Source organism: Xiphophorus maculatus, chromosome 14, assembly GCF_002775205.1.
Source record: "Xiphophorus maculatus strain JP 163 A chromosome 14, X_maculatus-5.0-male, whole genome shotgun sequence".
Taxonomy (NCBI): Eukaryota; Metazoa; Chordata; class Actinopteri; order Cyprinodontiformes; family Poeciliidae; genus Xiphophorus; species Xiphophorus maculatus.
This window is the reverse complement of record NC_036456.1, coordinates 18971120-18992011: the sequence shown is the minus strand read 5'-3', so window position 1 is coordinate 18992011 and position 20892 is coordinate 18971120. Positions and strand designations below refer to the sequence as shown.

General features: G+C 34.5%; 1 protein-coding gene across 1 annotated transcript in view; it reads right to left on the bottom strand.

The window, feature by feature from the left end:
• The window catches only part of LOC102223628, a 56846-nt gene extending 35954 nt beyond the window's left edge, over positions 1 to 20892 (bottom strand). The window contains exons 1-9 of the mRNA XM_023346714.1: positions 20759 to 20892; positions 18685 to 18855; positions 18236 to 18469; positions 18033 to 18132; positions 14936 to 15177; positions 14413 to 14670; positions 13186 to 13626; positions 12712 to 12960; positions 11772 to 12029 (exon numbers count right to left, since the gene is read on the bottom strand). Coding sequence (XP_023202482.1) covers positions 11772 to 12029; positions 12712 to 12960; positions 13186 to 13626; positions 14413 to 14670; positions 14936 to 15177; positions 18033 to 18132; positions 18236 to 18469; positions 18685 to 18855; positions 20759 to 20792 — 1987 coding nt within the window. The 5' untranslated portion in view covers positions 20793 to 20892. The remainder of the gene's footprint in view (positions 1 to 11771; positions 12030 to 12711; positions 12961 to 13185; positions 13627 to 14412; positions 14671 to 14935; positions 15178 to 18032; positions 18133 to 18235; positions 18470 to 18684; positions 18856 to 20758) is intronic.

Genomic DNA, 20892 nt, shown 5'->3' with positions numbered 1-20892 from the left:
CTATCAGAGGTGAACAAGAAACTTTGTGCAAAATTGGCAAAATGCTTAAATCAGTGGTGTGAGAACAACCTTGAAGAAAACAAAATAAATTGGGTCATTATGAATTGTAGAAAAGACAAAAATAGTCAAACATTTTTTTTTATCATGAGAAACATTTAAATATCTTGGAGTCAAACTGGATTAGAGGCTGGATTGTTGGGCTCATCTGCTACTACAAAGCCAGAGTGATAACCTTGAACATGTTGGAGCATAAATATGATTCAAAGATAAATATGATAAAAAGAACATCTCTTTAAATAAACCCACAAACCTCTTCTTATCACAAGATATAATTTACCAAAATAATATCTGGTGAAGCTGTTTCATTTGTTGCAGTGAAATAGTTGGAAGATCCAAACAGAAAGCTAAAGAAGCTGGAAGGACAGAACACATATTTTATTTAGAGGCTTATAAAATCTATAGAAGATAGTTAAATTAGTTTAAAATAACAGAGAAAAGTAATAACACTAACATGCCCTGAACAATTAAGTCTAATGTAACCAGGTAATCAACTTGGAACAGCAAATTTAATAATGATTTAAACAGAGAAAGAAACAGATGAGTATTGTCTTAACAATGACGTATCTCTGAAAATCCAAATAAAGTATTGTTTTTCCACAATAAAGCTCTGTAAAATGTAAAAGAAAGAAAACTATAGTGAAACAGAAAACAGACACATTAACAAACAAAAAGGTACATTTTATATTAATCTTTAAATCATCCATGGCTTTGTGAACAAGCAAGCTGACATAGTCAGAGTCAATCTGTGCAGATTATCTCAGCATAGATCTGAGTTTAGCCAGCATTTCCTTGTTTTTCACACTGAACTTTCTGACAAACTACATTCTTCATTTAAACAAACAAAACTTTTTTTCACTCACTTGAATACCAATCTGCCCTTTAGAAAAAGCAAAGGTTTGTTGTGTGAGGGTAAAATAAAAATATTTCACCCTCATGTGGTTTTCAAACGTTCTACATTTGTAGAACTTGGGAAAATAATTTCCATAGAGGCACAGACATAATCTAAGAGGCCATCAAAAAATGGTCTCTAGTCCAACAAAACTATTGGTTTGTTCATCTCCAGACCTACAGGGCCAGTGTTGTGGCACTAATACACCTGAGTGAAAAGCTTAATGACCTCCTCAATAAGAGAAACTCTGGCAAATAATTATTAATATTTTTGCAGATCAGCTTCCCTGGAGGACATACGTCATAGTTCCTATATGATTTCACCAATAAAGCTGTTTTGAGCAAAATTACTAACAGTCAAAATGTGCAAAAATCATTAAAACATTTTTCTTTAATTTAAAACCAAAGAATGTATAGAATTAGATCTAGATATTTACATACAATGTATTACAAATCTTTTTTTAATTCCAGAATAATGAAAGAGAAATAGTTTTTTGTAGTTGTCTCCAAGTTAACTAAGATTACTGTAATGTACTATTAGAGAAACCTCAGCTGAGGATGCTTTATAACTTTAACATTTGTAAATCAATGTTAGAGTTATAAAGAGGTAAACCTGTGAATGTATTTTAAACACACTACTTACTTAAGTGACATCCTGGAGAAATGGAAACCAGTTAGTCAAAATCAGAGGAACAGAAGAAACAAATCTGGTTCATCTGGTAAAATTTCCAGATGCCAGAAAGTGCTAATTACATATTCAGTTTATTCACTCAATTAACTGACACATTGGGTCATTATAATCAACTTACAAACACACTGTCTTATCACACAATCTTGAGAAGTACTGCATGTTTTTATTTGATGTGGGTGGGCAGTCAGTTACCAGCAATCAGTTACCAGCATCTGACAGTACAGGAATGAGGATGAACAGTTTTAAAACAAAAGATATCAGGCAACAAAACAGAGAAATGTCATTTTATGCACCAGTATTTAACAACACCAGAGTTCATAGAAATTCACTTTGCATTAAGGCTTTTTTTTAAAATTAAAAGTCTATTGCCAATATTATAATTTGTGAGACTAAAAAGTCATGTAAGCAGGTCGTCAGCAGCACAGGAGCAGCAGAGGAGATTGTACTCTGAGTGTTTTCACTCAATGTCAAACTTCTAGTAAAAGTCAGAGTCCAGTCATTTGTAGAAATATTCAGATTATTTTGCAGCTTTCTGGGTCTATCAGAGGTGAACAAGAAACTTTGTGCAAAATTGGCAAAATGCTTAAATCAGTGGTGTGAGAACAATCTTGAAGAAAACAAAATAAATTGGGTCATTATAAATTGCAGAAAAGACAAAAATAGTCAAACATTTTTTTTATCATGAGAAACATTTAAATATCTTGGTGTTAAACTGGATTAGAGGCTGGATTGTTGGGCTCATCTGCTACTACAAAGCCAGAGTGCCAACCTTGAGCATGTTGGAGCATAAATATGATTCAAAGATAAATATGATAAAAAGAACATCTCTTTAAATAAACCCACAAACCTCTTCTTATCATAAGATATAATTTACCAAAATAATATCTGGTGAAGCTGTTTCATTTGTTGCAGTGAAATAGTTGGAAGATCCAAACAGAAAGCTAAAGAAGCTGGAAGGACAGAACACATATTTTATTTAGAAGCTTATAAAATCTATAGAAGATAATTAAAATTAGTTTAAAATAACAGAGAAAAGTAATAACACTGACATGCACTGAACAATTAAGTCTAATGTAACCAGGTAATCAACTTGGAACAGCAAATTTAATAATGATTTAAACAGAGAAAGAAACAGATGAGTATTGTCTTAACAATGACGTATCTCTGAAAATCCAAATAAAGTATTGTTTTTCCACAATAAAGCTCTGTAAAATGTAAAAGAAAGAAAACTATAGTGAAACAGAAAACAGACACATTAACAAACAAAAAGGTACATTTTATATTAATCTTTAAATCATCCATGGTTTTGTGAACAAGCAAGCTGACATAGTCAGAGTCAATCTGTGCAGATTATCTCAGCATAGATCTGAGTTTAGCCAGCATTTCCTTGTTTTTCACACTGAACTTTCTGACAAACTACATTCTTCATTTAAACAAACAAAACTTTTTTTCACTCACTTGAATACCAATTGGCCCTTTAGAAAAAGCAGAGGTTTGTTTTGTGAGGGTAAAATGAAAGTTTTTTACCCTCATGTGGTTTTCAAACGTTCTACGTTTGTAGAACTTGGGAAAACAATTTCCATAGAGGCACAGACATAATCTAAGAGGCCATCAAAAAATGGTCTCTAGTCCTACAACAATATTGGTTTGTTCATCTCCAGACCTACAGGGCCAGTGTTGTGGCACTAATACACCTGAGTGAAAAGCTTAATGACCTCCATAGAGGCACAGACACAATCTAAAAGGTAGAAAATCAATCATTACTTGATCATATTTATGCGTCAGTAGCAATAAAAAATCTCTGGCAAAGACAGACATGGAGTGAGGCAGATCTTCACAACAAGATCTGAATCTATACCATATTCCTCCAATCTTTCTGTCTATGATTAATTATTGCAACTGTTTTCATGTCATCCATTGTATAAAACATACAACTGATGCTCTTTTTTCAGGATGTTGTTTGCAATTTTATAGATGTATTGAAAAAGTGGAGAGACCAAAAAGTCCATCCTGGAATAAATTGCTAATTAACAGAAGTAGTTTTACAGTTCTGTCCTGACAAATTTGCAGAGTTTTTTTAGATTCCTTATTTTCATAAATCTAATAAATTCTTTTTACAGAATCGCTCACTGCGAGAAACTCTTTAACTTCAAACAGTTTGCATCAAATCTTTGTACTAAAATATATTCAAATTATTTTTCATTACCTCGACTGACATTTCCATATTAGAGATGTTATAAACAAATGTTGGTTTTATTTCTGTTTTCACACTGAGCTTAACTTTGGTTTGATCACTGAGTTTACTTTAGTGGTCCTATTATTAATTATTTGCAATTAAATCATATTCTAAGGCATAAAGTTAATAGTGTTTCAAATGTGTGCCATCTGTTCTTCAGAGTAATAGAATAAGGAACAGAAACACAAAGACACATTTTGCACATTTGGTTATGCTAAATCTGTCATGAGTTCAGTTGTTTGTGAGGCATTACTTCTAAGAACCAGAGGTGACAATAATACACTGAAAGGGTTGAGTTACAGGAAATATCAGTTTAAAACGGGTTCTGAGTATAGCTTCGGCTTCACATAGTTTTAAAGAACTATCATTACCTCATACTACCTGGCTGTCACATAGTTTGGTTCACAGTCAGGACCAAAATACTGAACTCGGTGTCACTGAAACCTGTGGTAAATACCTACACCGCCACCTGGTGGTGGGAGATCAGAATAACACATTCACGTAATGGCCAGGGGAGCAAAATGGAGTCACACTGACTTAAGTTTTGCTTCTTCATACTTTTACTTTGTGCATATCATCACATACCTAAGTTTTGTTTTCATGTTTTCAAGCATCTTTATCTAGCTTTCAGTATTTTGTCTAACATAATTTTTTCAATAAAAATTAACCAATTCATTGATCCCTAAAACTGTATTTAGAGGCAACATAATCATAGAAAAAATAAATGCAAATGATTAATAAAAATACAAGAAATTCTTAATTCAGTTCTTGGTAAAAAAAAAAAAAAAAAAAATAGATTAAAATATCTCACAAAAGAAAAGAAAATCCGTAAAATGACAACATTCCAGAATTTTGAAATTGGTACATAAAATAAACCTCATGTTATTTTAGGGAAAGGAAACGATGTTACAGATGAATTATCCAGAATTTGATGTCCCGGTGATTTGATGGTTTGGAAGAAACGGTTTTAAAGTGAATGTAGACGGAACAAGTGAATTTGGAGTGAATGTTCAGACAACATTAAAATTCAACATTCGAATGTTTAAATGTCAAACATGCAACTTTCACTTGCGAGCTGGGTAAGGTAAGGTCATTTTATTAATATAGCACATTTTCAGCAACAAGGCAATTGAAAGTGCTTTACATGAATTAAAAAGAAATACAGACCAAATAAATCAAAGGAAGAAAAAGTATAAGAGCTACTTATTAGTTTCCCATGTTTAAGAATAAGTGGTCCATAATTAATAAACTAGTAGAGTTGTTTCTCTGGATTCTTGTTCTGATAAAGTTGATATGAGCCCTAATTCACCCCATTTACCCACAGATTACATTTTAAAAAGTTTGAGAGAGGAATGATTCTTTCCTATTTTCATCTAAATAAGTTTAGTTTATTCATATATTCAAGTTAATTCTTCCCAATACCTATTTACAACATTTGTTTCTCCCCATTACCATGATGATTTTTTGCATTTATATGATTGTAAAGCTGTATTTAAACGTTTAATGACCAGGGAAGCAACATGGAGTCACACTGAACAAAGTTTTACTTTTTTATGCTTTTGCTTTGTTTTGCTTGCCAACCTAGATGTGTGCATACCATCACACACCTAGGTTTTTTTTCTTCATGTTTTTTCAAGGTTTTGCATCTAGATTTCAATATGTCCCCCAAAAGATTTTTTTTTCAATACGTAAACAATTTATAGATCCCAAAAACCTTATTTAGAGGCAAAAAACAGAAGAATGCACACATATGATTTATGAAAATACAAGAAAACCTTAACTCAGTTCTTAATCAACAAAAAGAGATTAAAATATTACCCAAAGGGAAGTCAATTCTGTAAAACAACATTACAATTGAAATTAGTACATAAAATAAACCTCATGGAAAGGAAAGGAAACAATGTTACAGATGAATTATCCAGAATTTGATTCCCTCGGTGATTTCATGGTTTGGAGGAAATGATTTTCAGAGTAATGTGTGGCGGCAGATTATTTTCTCTGAGGAGCTGGATTGAAAAATAAATGTATGAGTCAAAGGTTAAAAAAGACACAAATAGACATAAAAATGTAAATAGATATTAGCTTACCTCTATCAAAGCGTCTTCCATCTCTGATTTGGTCATTTCTTCTAGAAGCTCCAACTTCAAATCCAATCCAAAAACATAATCTGTTGACAAAAAAATTAGACATGTATAATTCACAAAAACAAGATAAATCTATTAAATTGCAGATTATTAAAGAATAATGTGATAACTGTTTCAAATTAAGTATAAATATCTGAAACATCTACATTTTTATATGATACAAAAGTAATTATCCTAAGAAAAAAAGAAAAACTAAAGAATTTTATTTACTCACTTGGACCTGTTTGTTGGTCAATGAAGTTTTGTTGACATGAAAAGAAAAAAAACATGTTGGGTTGATTTTATTTTCTATCATTAATTTTTTGTAATTAACTAGTCAAGGAACAACAACAACAGTAAGACATAATAAATACAGGTGCTACAAAAGACTTGGGCCAACTTTTATATCTTTAGAGATAATTCACAAAGTGCTACAGTTAAATTCAAGCCATTAAACAACAGAAACTTTGAGTTTATGGAAAAAATAATGCAACTTAATGCAAACCATGAAGTATGCAACAGATTTGACTATCTTACCAGTAGCCTCAAATATGCTGATTCCACTGCTTCTGACATTTTCAAACACAGAGAAAAGAGTGAATGTGTAGTTTGTACGAGGGGTCAGAGATGTGACTGTGTAGTTCACTGGTCCATATCCATCTGGTGCACCGATGAATGTCTCTGTGTCGTTAAACTGCAGAACAAAGTTGATGTTGCTGCCGACTTTATTCCACCGCAGAGTGATGCTGCTCTCATCTTGTTCTGATGCTCTGAAGCCTTTTGCATTTTCTGGCGCTGAAACAAACAAACAATATTGTGATGGTTAAGATATGTGTCCCACAATCTTAAGCCAAATAATTCTACTAGGAACAAATCCAAATCAAGCAACAATATTTGATCAATTTCTAATATTAGAAGCAGAATCTGGTGAAGTAAAACAAAAGATTAGGGTTAGTTAAAGTAAAGGTTAGAGAGCAGTTGATTTTGAGATTTGCTGTCTGAATGAAGAGAGTTTGATTCACCTTTTTCAGGTTTTATTGGCTCTAGTTTCCTTTATTTCAGAATGATTAGACAGGAAAGCAGGTAATGAGAGAAGGGGAAAACATGCAGCAAGGGTCATCCATTCTTTATTTCCTCCATCACTAAAAGACACTGAAGAGGGTTAAAATGTACTTTTTACCCTTGCACAAATTGATGTTCTGGCTCATAGTGTTATTTTCTCATTGCATGTAGCATTAGACAATGTGTAAAAAAGAAAATCCCCCACTAGTGTTTTCATTCCTTAGACCTTGTGCCCATAAAATAAGGCATTTATTCACAGCAGCTTGGTTCCATGATTTAATTTAAAGTTGCATATTTTAAAACACAACTCTTGGAATTTGGAGAGAAAATGTCATTCTATGCGTCTACAAACGTACAAAGTTAATCTGAAAAAATAGATTACTTTTGTTGTTTCGCCAATCAGAAACATCGTACCTTTCATTGTTAATGGAAGACAATAAAAATAGTCTGAGGTTTTGTTTCAGCACAGTTGTCAAACTTACACCATTAATACTTCCAGTTAACGCTGACTGGATAAATCTTGTAGCTTTAGAAATAGTCCAAAAATTTTATTGATCTCAGGGTAAAGTATGTTTTCCCATAAATTTGAGGTTTGGGTTTATTTTTAAGTGTGACGTTTGCAGGTTTGGATCATTGATGGTTCAATCTGATTTAGAAGATTTTGGAGGAATTTTTTTTTCCTTGGTTGTTAATAAATAAATGAATGTACTTTATATTCATACCAGTGACAGCAGTAAGTTGTACTCCACTGCTTCTGACGTTCTCAAACACAGAGAAGAGAGTGAATGAGTATCTGGTTCCAGCAGCTAGAGATGAGATGGTGTGAGTTACTGGTCCATCTCCATCTGGTGCTATGATGAACGTCTCTCTGCCGTTAAACTGGAGAACAAAGCTGGTGTTGTCGTTGATTTTATTCCACTGCAGAGTGATACTGCTCTCATCTTGTCCTGATGCTCTCCAGCCTTCTGCATTTTGAGGTGCTGAGCCAAAAGAGTTAAAAAAGGTCAATTCATTTCTTCAAAACCTTTATACTGAAAAATGTAGCATTTAAAAACAATATTGGGATGATGATACAACAAACTCAATGTGCACCTTTAAATCTCAGATCTAACATGTTTAAAAGAGGTTCGTTTGGGAAAAAAAACTATTCCTAGTAATCAAGCATTGTTTCATTTATCTTACCAGTAGCTGCTGCAATGCTGATTCCACTGCTGGTAAAATTTTCAAGCACAGAAATTAGAGTGAATGTGTATTTAGTTCCAGCAGAGAGAAAAGAGACGGTGTGAGTTACTAGTCCATATCCATCTGGTGCTCTGATCAATGTCTCTGTGCCGTTAAACTGGAGAACAAAGCTGATGATGTTGTTGAATTTTTCCCATAGCAGACTGATGCTGCTCTCATCTTGTGACCATGGTCTGAAGCTTTGTGCATTTGAAGGAACTGGGAGAATAAAAACAGCAGGGAAAATGATAAAAGAAAATATATGTGCCATTTCATAACTTCTAATATGTCTAAATTAACTTATTAAAATTAGAACTTATTACAATAAAAAATTGTCTTAAGCATATATAAACTGTATGTATAAAAACCCCAGATACTTGCTTATCCACTGAAGAGAAGAAGTTTCATAGTCCCTGTGCTTTGTTCTCTCATGAAATATTTAAACTCTCACTAAAAACTAACCAGAGGGAAGAATTTAAATTCATACTTGACTTAGATTTTTATTTGCAAACAACTGTGTTGTTGCCTACTTAGAACTGTAACATGACATAATTAAAAGTGCAATAAACTTAAATATTAAAAATTAAAAATGGATGATTAATTTAATGACATATTTATCTTCTTGATATGTGATGTAACCTTGTTGTGCTTTGAGGAGCTTAGAACAGAATTTCTCTAACACTTAAAAAATGTTCTGATAATCACACAAAAATATAATTTATATTGATCTTTGTTTCTTGCCTGCAACTCTTTAAATACCAATTTATTGGTAGAGTTCCTTGTATCTCAACACAAACATTAATGTGCAAGAGATGAAAAGTTGAAGTTTTATATATTAGATTTCCAGTATCTTACCAGTGACAGCAGTAATACTGACTCCACTGCTTCTGACGTTCTCAATCACAGAGAAGAGAGTGAATGTGTATCTAGTTCCAGCAGTGAGAAAAGGGACTGTGTGGATCACTGGTCCATCTCCATCTGGTGCTCTGATGAATGTCTCTGTGCCGTCATACTGGAGAACATAGTTGGTGCTGTTGTTGATTTTATTCCACTGCAGAGTGATGCTGCTCTCATCTTGTCCTGACTTTGTAAGTCCTTCTGCATTTCGAGGAGCTGATTTTTAAAAAAGGAGATGTTCAGTTCAGGTTTTTGCAGTTGGGTTTTCATGTATATCTATGAGTAGCCAGTATCTTAATTGTAGCTTGAAATTGTAGTAATGTTATGTACATTTTAAGCATTATTGATCTTTCCATTGCATCTTTTCACTTTCAAAACCACATCATGTTGCTTCCAACCATCTATTTAATTTGTCCAAATATCGACATCATTCAAAACAACTAAACATAGTGGCTCAGGATGCACAATAATCCGAATTTGAATCCCCTAAGCTGACTGCTATTGGTGCAGAAAAGCACCAAAAGCTTCTCTGCATTCTGTTTTCCATTGTATTTTCCAGGGATGAGGGTTAAGGGGTTTTTACTACTAATTGAAAACAAGAAGTGCTCTGATTGTTCAGGGTACTGGAGAAACAATGTGAGCTTTTCATGAGGGATCATAAGCATTTGCTCCTGAGTTTCTGTTTGAACTGATGACTAACAGAGAAGTTGGTCATAGTTTTATCTATAAGTTTTGTCTCAGTACCTAGTACATACACAAAAAGCACTAAAAAGGGGGAGAAATCAAACCATTTTTTACAGTCTGTAGGCTTTCAAACATGACAAGATAAATTTGTTTTTCTTAAAATATCAAAGGAGATGATGGTGTGAAAAGTTACTTTGTGCAGTGAAATATCTTACCAGTGACAGCTGTCAGTTGCTCTCGACTGTTTCTCACATTTCCAAACACAGAGAAAAGAGTGAATGTATATTCGGTTCCAGCAGTCAGAGATGAGACTGTGTAAGTTACTGATCCATTTGCATCTGGTGCACTGATGTTTGTCTCTGTGCCGTTAAACTGGAGAACAAAGCTGGTGGTGTTGTCTCCTTTATTCCACTGTAGAGTGATGCTGCTCTCATCTTGTGTCAATACTCTGAAGGGTTGAGGTTCTAACACACATAGACACAATATATATTATAATATAAAGAATTAGTTTTACCAAACATAAAACTTATGTTTCACATTGGGTTTGGTTAAGGAAATAACTACAATTTATAAAAATGAGTGAATTGCGGTCTGTTTGTGTGTGTGTGCATCTGCATATACATATTAAAATTGCCTCGTAAAAGGAAAACAGATAATTCTGAATTTTTTGTAAATTATTACAACAGTACCTGTACAATATGCCAGGTTGCATGCAGACGGCTGTTGAAGTTTGTAGACGTAGTATCCATAACAAAGTTTGATCTGGATGGTGTGTGAGGGAAAAGCGCAGCAGGAACCATACCAAGCGTTACACACAGTGCGAGTTACGATTTCATTAAGCTGGACTGGATGAGTCCCGTTTATCCACAAAGGAGCATGAGTTCCACATCTTTGTTCTGCTACACATTTCTCTGGTATCTGAGCGCTGGTCTGACCCAAATAAAAGCGATACCAACCGCTCCAGGAAATGTACTGGTCACAGTGTGAGATTGAATTGTCTCTATTCTCTGTTGAACGCCATGCATCGTTCAGTACAGTGTAGGTGTCACAGGGGTCAAGGCATTGAACAACTCCATTGGTGGTGATGCAGTCGGTGCCTGAAGCACAACATCAACAGCCGGTACAAGGATCGTCAAATAGAATATGTGGGACAAAACAGAGGATAAACATTATAAGTCTAAAGACACAAAATACTTTTGTTTTTATTTCGACTTACTGTCAGATTTTGAGTTAATGAGGGTGAACAGGTTTTCCTGCACCTTTAGTGAGGATATCACTAAAGATGCAGTCAGAGGAAATCATAAAAAAATAAAAAAATAACTCACTCTGAGTTAAATAAACATTAGCTTTAAGTCTTTTTTTAAACAGATTTTTAGTAGGCATGGTACAACTAATAAATAAAATAATATCTTTTAAATCCTTTTCATCAGTAAATCTACCTGTGACAGCCTGACAGCTACATGTTGCTTTCCATTTACAGTCGCTCTCTACATGGACTAAACAAATCCTACTCAGGACAAAGAACAGAAACATCTCATACTCCCTTTGTGATTGAAAATTTTGATCCATTAAATTTAATGACCACTAAATATGTTTCTTTACTTTGTTGACCTTCAGATAAGACTCTTTAATTAGTTGCTACATAGCAAATTTTTGAGTAATTTCTTATGGCCTTAACAGTCTTTGAACAGAAAACTGGTTATGAGAAATGGGGAAAACATGTGGCAAAGGTCACCAGACCAGGACTTGAACCTGTGACAGTTGTGCTTTACCCTGCACTACTGAGTCTTTTAAATTTTTATAGCAGATGGATCTTGTTCAATAACCAACCAACGGACGGCAGACTAACAGACGTTAGAATTTCAACGTTAAAAAAGTCTCCCTTTCTTAATGAAATGTTAAGTCTTACCAGTAAATGCAGTAATACTGACTCCACTGCTCCTGACGTTGTCAAGAACAGAGAAGAGAGTGAATGTGTATCTAGTTCCAGCAGTGAGAAAAGAGACTGTGTGGATCACTGGTCCATCTCCATCTGGTGCATTGATGTTTGTCTCTCTGCCGTCATACTGGAGAACAAAGTTGGTGCTGTTGTTGATTTTATTCCACTGCAGAGTGATGCTGCTCTCATTTTGTGCTGAAGCTGTAAATCCTTCTGCATTTCGAGGAGCTGATTTTTTTTTAAAAAAAAGAGATGTTCAGTTCAGGTTTTTGCAGTTGGGTTTTCATGTATATCTATGAGTAGCCAGTATCTTAATTGTAGCTTACAAAAAACACGTCCGGGTCAATTAAACAAGCAAAGAGCAAAAGGAATATAGGATAGATCAGTGTTATGCACATTTTAAGCATTATTGATCTTTCCATTGCATCTTTTCACTTTCAAAACCACATCATGTTGCTTCAAACCATCTATTTAATTTGTCCAAATATCGACATAAATATACTGAATATTTTTTCTAAACCCCTTAACAAGCAGCTAAACGGCTGCATTCTGTTTTCCATTGTATTTTCCAGGGATGAGGGTTAAGGGGGTTTTACTACCAATTGAAAACAAGAAGTGCTCTGATTGTTCAGGGTACTGGTGAAACAATGTGAGCTTTTCATGAGGAATCATAAGCATTTGCTCCTGAGTTTCTGTTTGAACTGATGACTAACAGAGAAGTTGGTCATAGTTTTATCTATAAGTTTTGTCTCAGTACCTAGTACATACACAAGAAGCACTAAAAAAAGAGGAGAAATCAAACCATTTTTTACAGTCTGTAGGCTTTCAGAGATGATAAGATAAATTTATTTTTCTTAAAATAATACCAGTGATGCTGTGAAAAGTTACTTTGTGCAGTGAAATAACTTACCAGTGACAGCTGACAGTTGCCCTCGACTGTTTCTTATATTCTCAAACACATAGAAAAGAGTGAATGTGTATCTAGTTCCAGCAGTCAGAGATGAGACTGTGTAAGTTACTGGTCCATCTCCATCTGGTGCACTGATGTTTGTCTCTGTGCCGTTAAACTGGAGAACAAAGCTAAAGTTGTTGTTCATCTTGTTCCACATCAGAGTGATGCTGGTCTCATCTTGTGTCAATACTCTGAAGGGTTGAGGTTCTAACACACACAGACACAATATAGTATATTCCAATATAAAGCATTAGTTTTATCAGACATAAAATTCATGTTTCACATTGGGTTTGGTTAAAGAAATAACTACAATATATAAAAATGAGTGAATTGCGGTTTGTGTGTGTACATCTGCATATACATATTAAAATTACCCTGTTGTAAAAGAAAAACAGATAATTCTGAATTTTTTGAAAATTATTACAACAGTACCTGCACAATATGCCAGGTCGCATCCAATCGGCCGTTGAACTTTGTAGACGTAGTATCCATAACAAAGTTTGATCTGGATGGTGTTTGAGGTAGAAAGGCAGCAGGTGCCCCACCAAGTGTAACACACAGTGCGAGTTATAATTTCATTAAGCTGGACTGGATGAGTCCCGTTTATCCACAAAGGAGCTTGAGTTCCACATCTTTGTTCTGCTACACATTTCTCTGGTATCTGAGCGCTGGTCTGACCCAAATAAAAGCGATACCAACCACTCCAGGCAATGTACCAGTCACAGTGTGAGATTGAATAGTCAGTATTCTCTGTTGAACGCCATGTATCGTTCAGTACAGTGTAGGTGTCACAGGGGTCAAGACATTGAACAACTCCATTGGTGGTGATGCAGTCTGTGCCTGAAGCACAACATTGACAGCCGGTACAAGGAGCTTCAAATAGAATATGTGGAACAAAACAGAGGATAAACATTATAAGTCTAAAGACAAAAATACTTTTGTTTTTATTTTGACTTACTGTCAGATTTTGAGTTAATGAGGGTGAAGAGGCTTTCCTGCACCTTTAGTGACGATATCACTAAAGGTGCAGTCAGAGGAAATCATTATATATAAAAAAAACAATCACACCTCACTATCAGTTAAGCAAACATTAGTGTTAAATCTTGGTTTTAGCAGATTTTTAGTAGGCATGGTACAACTAATAAATAAAATAATATCTTTTAAATCCTTTTCATCAGTAAATCTACCTGTGACAGCCTGACAGCTACATGTTGCTTTCCATTTACAGTCGCTCTCTCTACATGGACTAAACAAATCCTACTCAGGACGAAGAACAGAAACATCTCACATTCCCTTTATGTTTGAAAATGTTGATAGTATTAGGAAATTTAATGACCACTAAACATGTTTCTTTACTTTGTTGACCTTCAGATGAGACTCTTTAATTAGTTGCTATGTAGCAGATTTTTGAGTAATTTCTTAAGGTTTTAACAGTTTTTAAACAGAAACCTGGGTTATGAGAAATGGGGAAGACATGTGGCAAAGGTCACCAGACCAGGACTTGAACCTGTGACAGTTGTGCTTTACCTTGTGCTACTGAGTCTTTAAAATTTTTATATAACAGATGGATCTTGTTCAATGTCCAACCAATGGACTGCAGACTAACAGAATTTTGGTGTTAAAAAAGTTTCCCTTTCTTAATGAAATGTAAAGTCTTACCAGTAGTTGCAGTAATACTGACTCCGCTGCTCCTGACGTTGTCAAGAACAGAGAAGAGAGTGAATGTATAGTTTGTTCCAGCAGTGAGAGATGAAACTGTGTGGATCACTGGTCCATCTCCATCTGGTGCTCTGATGAATGTCTCCACACCATTAAACTGGAGAACAAAGCTGGTGTTGATGTTGATTTTATTCCACTGCAGAGTGATGCTGCTCTCATTTTGTGCTGAAGCTGTAAAGCCTTCTGCATTTGGTGGAACTAAGATAAAGACAATACAAAACGTCACGGTATATTAAACAGGAATAAAGCATTTTGTTTCACAGCATAATTGGGGGTTATATATATTTTTGTTTGTTAAACAAAAGCAAAGCCTTCAAAAATGTTTACTGGTTCTGTGTTGCATAATGTAGTGTGCTTAGAGACTGTAGTTGAGGGACCTGCAGAAAATGACACCACAGTCATGTGTTGTGTAAAATTATGGATTATTTATGGCTGCTGAAACATCGAAAATGAGATGCATTACTTGGTTTGTAGCAGACAAATGGCAAACTCAGGCTGCAATTTTCATCCGACCATCTTCCAGAGTCACTAAATGATCCAGCAACACACTGATCCCCAGAGGGCTCATTGGGTTCGCCATCCGCCCAGTCTCGAAACAGAGAGGTGCTTCCATCAGACCACAGCTTTTCCCGATACAGTCCAATCCAAACATTGCTGGCACCTATTAGGTTTCTGATGATTTCATTTTCTGTCTGATTTCGTACACTGGCAAGGAAAAACAATGTTAATAAACAATCATATTAAATACAGGACACAAGGAAAATAATCTGTGTTGGGTTTCCTTTGATTTTTATTTTTCAAAACCAAAAACAATTATTGTGTTTTTTTTCAGTATTTAGTACCTAAATGAAAAAACAAAACATAACAAAAAAAAACCCTTAAAATTGAAAATTAAAAATCCAGTGTTTGGTTTTTGCTTCAGCTATTAAATCTAAACTAAAATATACAGCTGTTATTTATAATTATGTAAAATGGAAAATATCATCCTTTTTACTATGATACAGTCTGGGCTTTATAACTTGGATTCCTTCTAGTAGAATTTCTACCAGGCCAAATTAGCAAACAGAAGAAATTGTGAACAATGATGGTGATTATCTTGCGCTGTTTTAAAATTGTAGTCTGCCTGTAGTTTTAGCAATGGCAGCGGAGAAAGTGAACGAAGCTGTTCAGTCCATGTTGGTCCTTCCTAATACTGAATTAACATTAACAGCCACCTTGTTTTGCTGGACCCTTGTCTCTTCACAATGTATGATGGCTGGTTACAACGGAGACAATTTCCGGTAAGCTTCATAGCATCGAACTGGCACACTACATACGTCACTTACAAAGATTAGCAATAGGGTAAAAGATAAAAAACTTCAAAAGAATTCACGCCTCCATGGAAATGAAAGTCATAGGCGGCAGGCAGAGTTAAGTTGACTTAAGTTGTCCAAAAAATGGTAAGTTGAAGTATGCTTAGTACACTTTAAATTGTACTTTAAAACAATTTAAATACTATTAAAATACACTAAGCACAAAATTTGTTGTTCTAAAATGTCACATTTTTATGACATTTTCCTAAGTGAACTTGAAGTATACTCATAATTAGTCTGACTTAAAGTACGCTCAAGTATGTTAAAATTTAACATACTTAGTACATACATTTTTCACCAGGGTATGACTAGATAACAAGGTGAGAAAAAAGTTTTAACTATGAAAAAAATAACAAATGAGTGAGAAGTAGATCAGTTAAGCTTGACTTTGACAAATTTAACAAATAGATGTGCTGTGGAATAAGGTGTGTTTTGATTCATCTTAAAAATAAAAAAAGGCGATCTACACACAAAGTGACAGATCATCAGTAAATCAGGTGTTTAAATTAGCTCATCAACCACCGCTGTGTTAGCATGGCTAATAGCAGCGGTGGCTAATCAACCACAGGGATCACTTATTAATAATAGTAAAATACACATCAAGTCTAAAAGCATGAAACTGTAAGAAACTGAATGTTCTGCTCTATGTGGGGGAAATGCTTGAGTGTTTTTGGTGCTGAATCCTGATACATAAAGCTGCGTTGTTGTCAGTTGCTATGGCAACGAGTTTACAGAGATCGAGAAAAAAGAGCGAGAGAAAAACAAAAGAATGATTTTGAGTTATTTTCCTTATTGCATAGCACTAAATGAATCCTACATACATCTCCAGGTTTCACTTTAACGGACCAGTTCTACCAGCTATGAACGGCATGTAAAGAACAGTCTCATCATTGTGTGTTTGTTTATTTTATTTATTGTATATATTTGACTTTTTGCACGGGAGTTGCAATAGAAATTTCGTTGAATCCTGTTCAATGACAATAAATGATATCTATCTATCTATCTATCTATCTATCTATCTATCTATCTATCTATCTATCTATCTATCTATCTATCTATCTATCTATCTATCTATCTATCTATCTATCTATCTATCTATCTATCTATCTATCTATCTATCTATCTATCTATCTATCTATCTATCTATCTATCTATCTATCTATCTATCTATCTATCTATCTATCTATCATTAGGCGGTGAAATAAATTTGTGGAACAACCTTTTGTGGCAATAGCTCTATAACATGTTTCGCAAATTACCTAATTTTGTTCGACATCCTCCATATATCACTGCCAAATTATTGATTCAGCGCTGTTTCTCTTCGAAACTAAACGAGTTCATCTGATTCCTCTTCAGTTACTGTCTCATTCAGCCGCTCGCCTCAAACTCTCGCTGTCGCCATATTGTTTGTTTTCTCCATGCAGCATGATTGAGAAAAAATTTTCAGGTTGGGTGGGAGGGGAGGGACTAGTGATGCATTCACAGAGTGTCGGATAAACCATACTCGCAGTGAATTTTGACGCCGAATGTTTATTATTTAAACGACAATTTATGCTCGATGGTTGCGATATAGCCATTTTAACTATCGTAAATTGAAAATATCGCGATATCTCGAGTATACTCGATACATCGCCCAACCCTAGTTGGAACACAAGAATCAGAAATCCTGAGATCGAAATTCAAATCCTTGGCAACTGCTTCAAGGAAATGAATATGAATATGTATATGGGCAGCCCTCTTTCCCACTACACCATGCACTACCACATAACCTAAACTGAAATATAATATCGAAAACTTACAGGTAGTGAGAAATTCAACAGTGGTGTTTTCATTTGTGCTTTTTCTAAAGAAAAGCACAAGTTTAATAAACAGGCTTTAATAAAAACCGGTGAAAAGAATATTTATAAGAATGACTGATACACGAAAAGAGGGAGCAAAGTATGACAAAAGATGAGTTACAACAACAACTCAGCAACAGGAAGAAAATGGAAAATAGTTGACAGAAAGAAACGGCGCATTGTTCTTAGTGCCAAAATAAACCAGGACCAAATGTCTACAAAGAGAAAGAATAACCATACATTAACTTCTTAAAGTACAAGACAAAAACCCAGAGGAAAACATCTGGAATTCATGAACTACAATCCCTCTCTCTATAGATTATCATGAATTAATGCAGTATTTGCTTTAAGATATCGTCTTGTTATTTACCTGGCCAGGTCAACATAATTTGCACGGCAGAATTTCTGAGCTTCTGTCCAGTTTAGTGAAATGTTACTCAAAACATAGGATGGTGATCCACCTACTGTACCTGTAAATATATACACAAAAAGTAGAATAAGAAAACCAAAAGAAAATAATAATAATAATCTTTCAAATATATATATATGTATGTGTATATATAACACTCTTACCATTATAGCACACAAATTGCATTGTCGCCATGCACCCAATATCATCCCATTGGCCCACAGGGAGATAACTAGAACCGTAAAATCTAACACAATGCTGTTGTCCATAATAATCATCGGGTTGGCCAGGTCCCCAGTTCCTAAATGAATATTCTCCAGGACCGTAGAAGCTGCTGTCATTTAGGGACCATTTCCAGCTGTTTATTGTGTCATCATAAAGACCTATCCAGGCCTTGCCTAAATAAATAATAAAACAAAGTTTATTACATTAAAAAGCTGCAGTGAAGCATATTTATACTCATATGATAAAACTTTCACTAATATGAAAACATAAGATAAGTTAGTTTTATTTATTTAGCACATTTTCAGCAACAAGGTAATTCAAAGTGCTTGAAATGTGGAGTTTGTGAGTATACATGTGTTGTTCAACCATTTTCAAATTAAAAACCCACCTGTATTATTGGAGCTGGTACTTAAAAAATCATCAACATCAGCTGTGCTTTCAATGGTGGCCAGATCAGTGTAGTCCCGTCTGCAGACGCTCTGAGCTTCTGTCCAATTAAGCGAAGTGTTCACAAAGTAGTACTGATGGCTTTGGGCACAGGCAACACTGAGCAGGGCGCCTGAAATAAAACCAACTAAACTTTAACAGCATTGCATTACAGGCATTGCATTCATCTTCCTTATTTATTCCAAGTGTTCTTTCTGTGGAAAATGTCAGCAAAAATAGTGATTTAAAGCATTTAATTATTATTAGTGTATCCAAATGACAAGATGTGGAGACTTAAGTTTTCTTCAGCAAGAATCACTGACAATGTTGACATTCAGATCTACAATTTGTTTATCCTAAAACCTTTCTAGCATTCATTTGAATGCAATATCCATGATTTGTGTAGTTTAAAATGATTTATATTTATTGAACATGGTAAACTTGAAGGAACCACAAAGTAACCTTCATAGCTGGTTTGCGGTGTTGTAGTCAAGACAACCTAAACTGAGATCAAGTCAAGACCAAGAACAGCGCCCCGTACTACATGACAACCAAAGTCACATAGCAATGACTCAAACCAACAGCATCTACACATATAACTTCTACTTATTTTTGACACAAATGGAATCCCATAGTTTTGGAACAAAACTACTAACAATCAAAATGTGCAAAAATTATTAAAACATTCTTTTTTAATCTAAAACAAAAGTAGGTATACAATTAGAACTAGATAGTTACAATGTATTAAAAAACTTTTTTTTGGGTGTGCCGTGGTGGCGTAAGGGGTTAGCGCGACCCATATTTGGAGGCCTTGAGTCCTCGACGTGGCCGTCGCGGGTTCGACTCCCCCTCTATTTCCCTGTTTCCTGTCAGCCAACTGTCATATAAGGGACACTAGACCCCATAAAAAAAAACCCTGGAGGGGTAAAAAAAACATTTTTTTTAATGTCAGAATAATGAAAGAGAAATAGTTTTTTGTAGTTGTCTTCAAGTTAACTAAGATACCCTTTATAAAAAGCAGAGGTTTGTTTTGTGAGGGTAAAATAAAAGTATTTCACCCTCAGGTGGTTTTCAAATGTTGTACATTTGTAGAAAAATTTCCATAGAGGCAAAGACATGATCCAAGAGGCCATCAAAAAATGGTCTCTAGTCCTACAACACTATTGGTTTGTTCATCTCCAGACCTACAGGGCCAGTGTTGTGGCACTAATACACCTGAGTGAAAAGCATAATGACCTCCTCAATAAGAGAAACTCTGGCAAATAATTATTAATATTTTTGCAGATCAGCTTCCCTGGAGGACATACATCATAGTTCCTATATGATTTCACTAATAAAGTTGTTTTGGAGCAAAACTACTAACAGTCAAAATGTGCAAAAATTATTAAAACATTTTTCTTTTAATTTAAAACCAAAGAATGTACACAATTAGAACTAGATATTTACATACAATGTATTACAAATCATTTTTTTAAATGCCAGAATAATGAAAGAGAAATAGTTTTTTGTAGTTGTCTTCAAGTTCACTAAGATTACTGTAATGTACTATTAGAGAAACTCCAGCTGAGGATGCTTTATAACTTTTGTATATAACATTTGTAAACCAATGTTAGTGTTATAAAGAGGTAAACCTGTGAATGTATTTTAAACACACTACTTATTTAAGTGACATCCTAGAAAAATGGAAACAAGTCGGTCAAAATCAGAGGAACAGAAGAAACAAATCTGGTTCATCTGGTAAAATTTCCAGACACCTGAAAGTGCTAATTACATATTCAGTTTATTGACTCAATTTAACAGACACATTAGGTCATTATAATCAACTTACAAACACATTGTCTTATCACACTTAACACAAATCATAACTGCAAGATAAAACTGTGTGAATCAGGTCTCTGAAGAAGCTTTTAACACACAAATTTTTAACACAACTTGATTTTAACTTTTGTCTTACATTTCCTCTCTGTCTCAGTTTCTCATTGTGAAAAAATTACTAAAAGAAAAAAGATTATTAGAAGCCAGAATAAGATACCAACCTGTGAGCCCAAACAGGATGAGCCTGAAATCCATCAGTAAAACCTTGAGAAAAAATAAAGTATCCAGATAATATCTTCTAAATCCAAACACTATCAATGCATTTCACAACGTATACAAGCTAGTAACCTAAAAA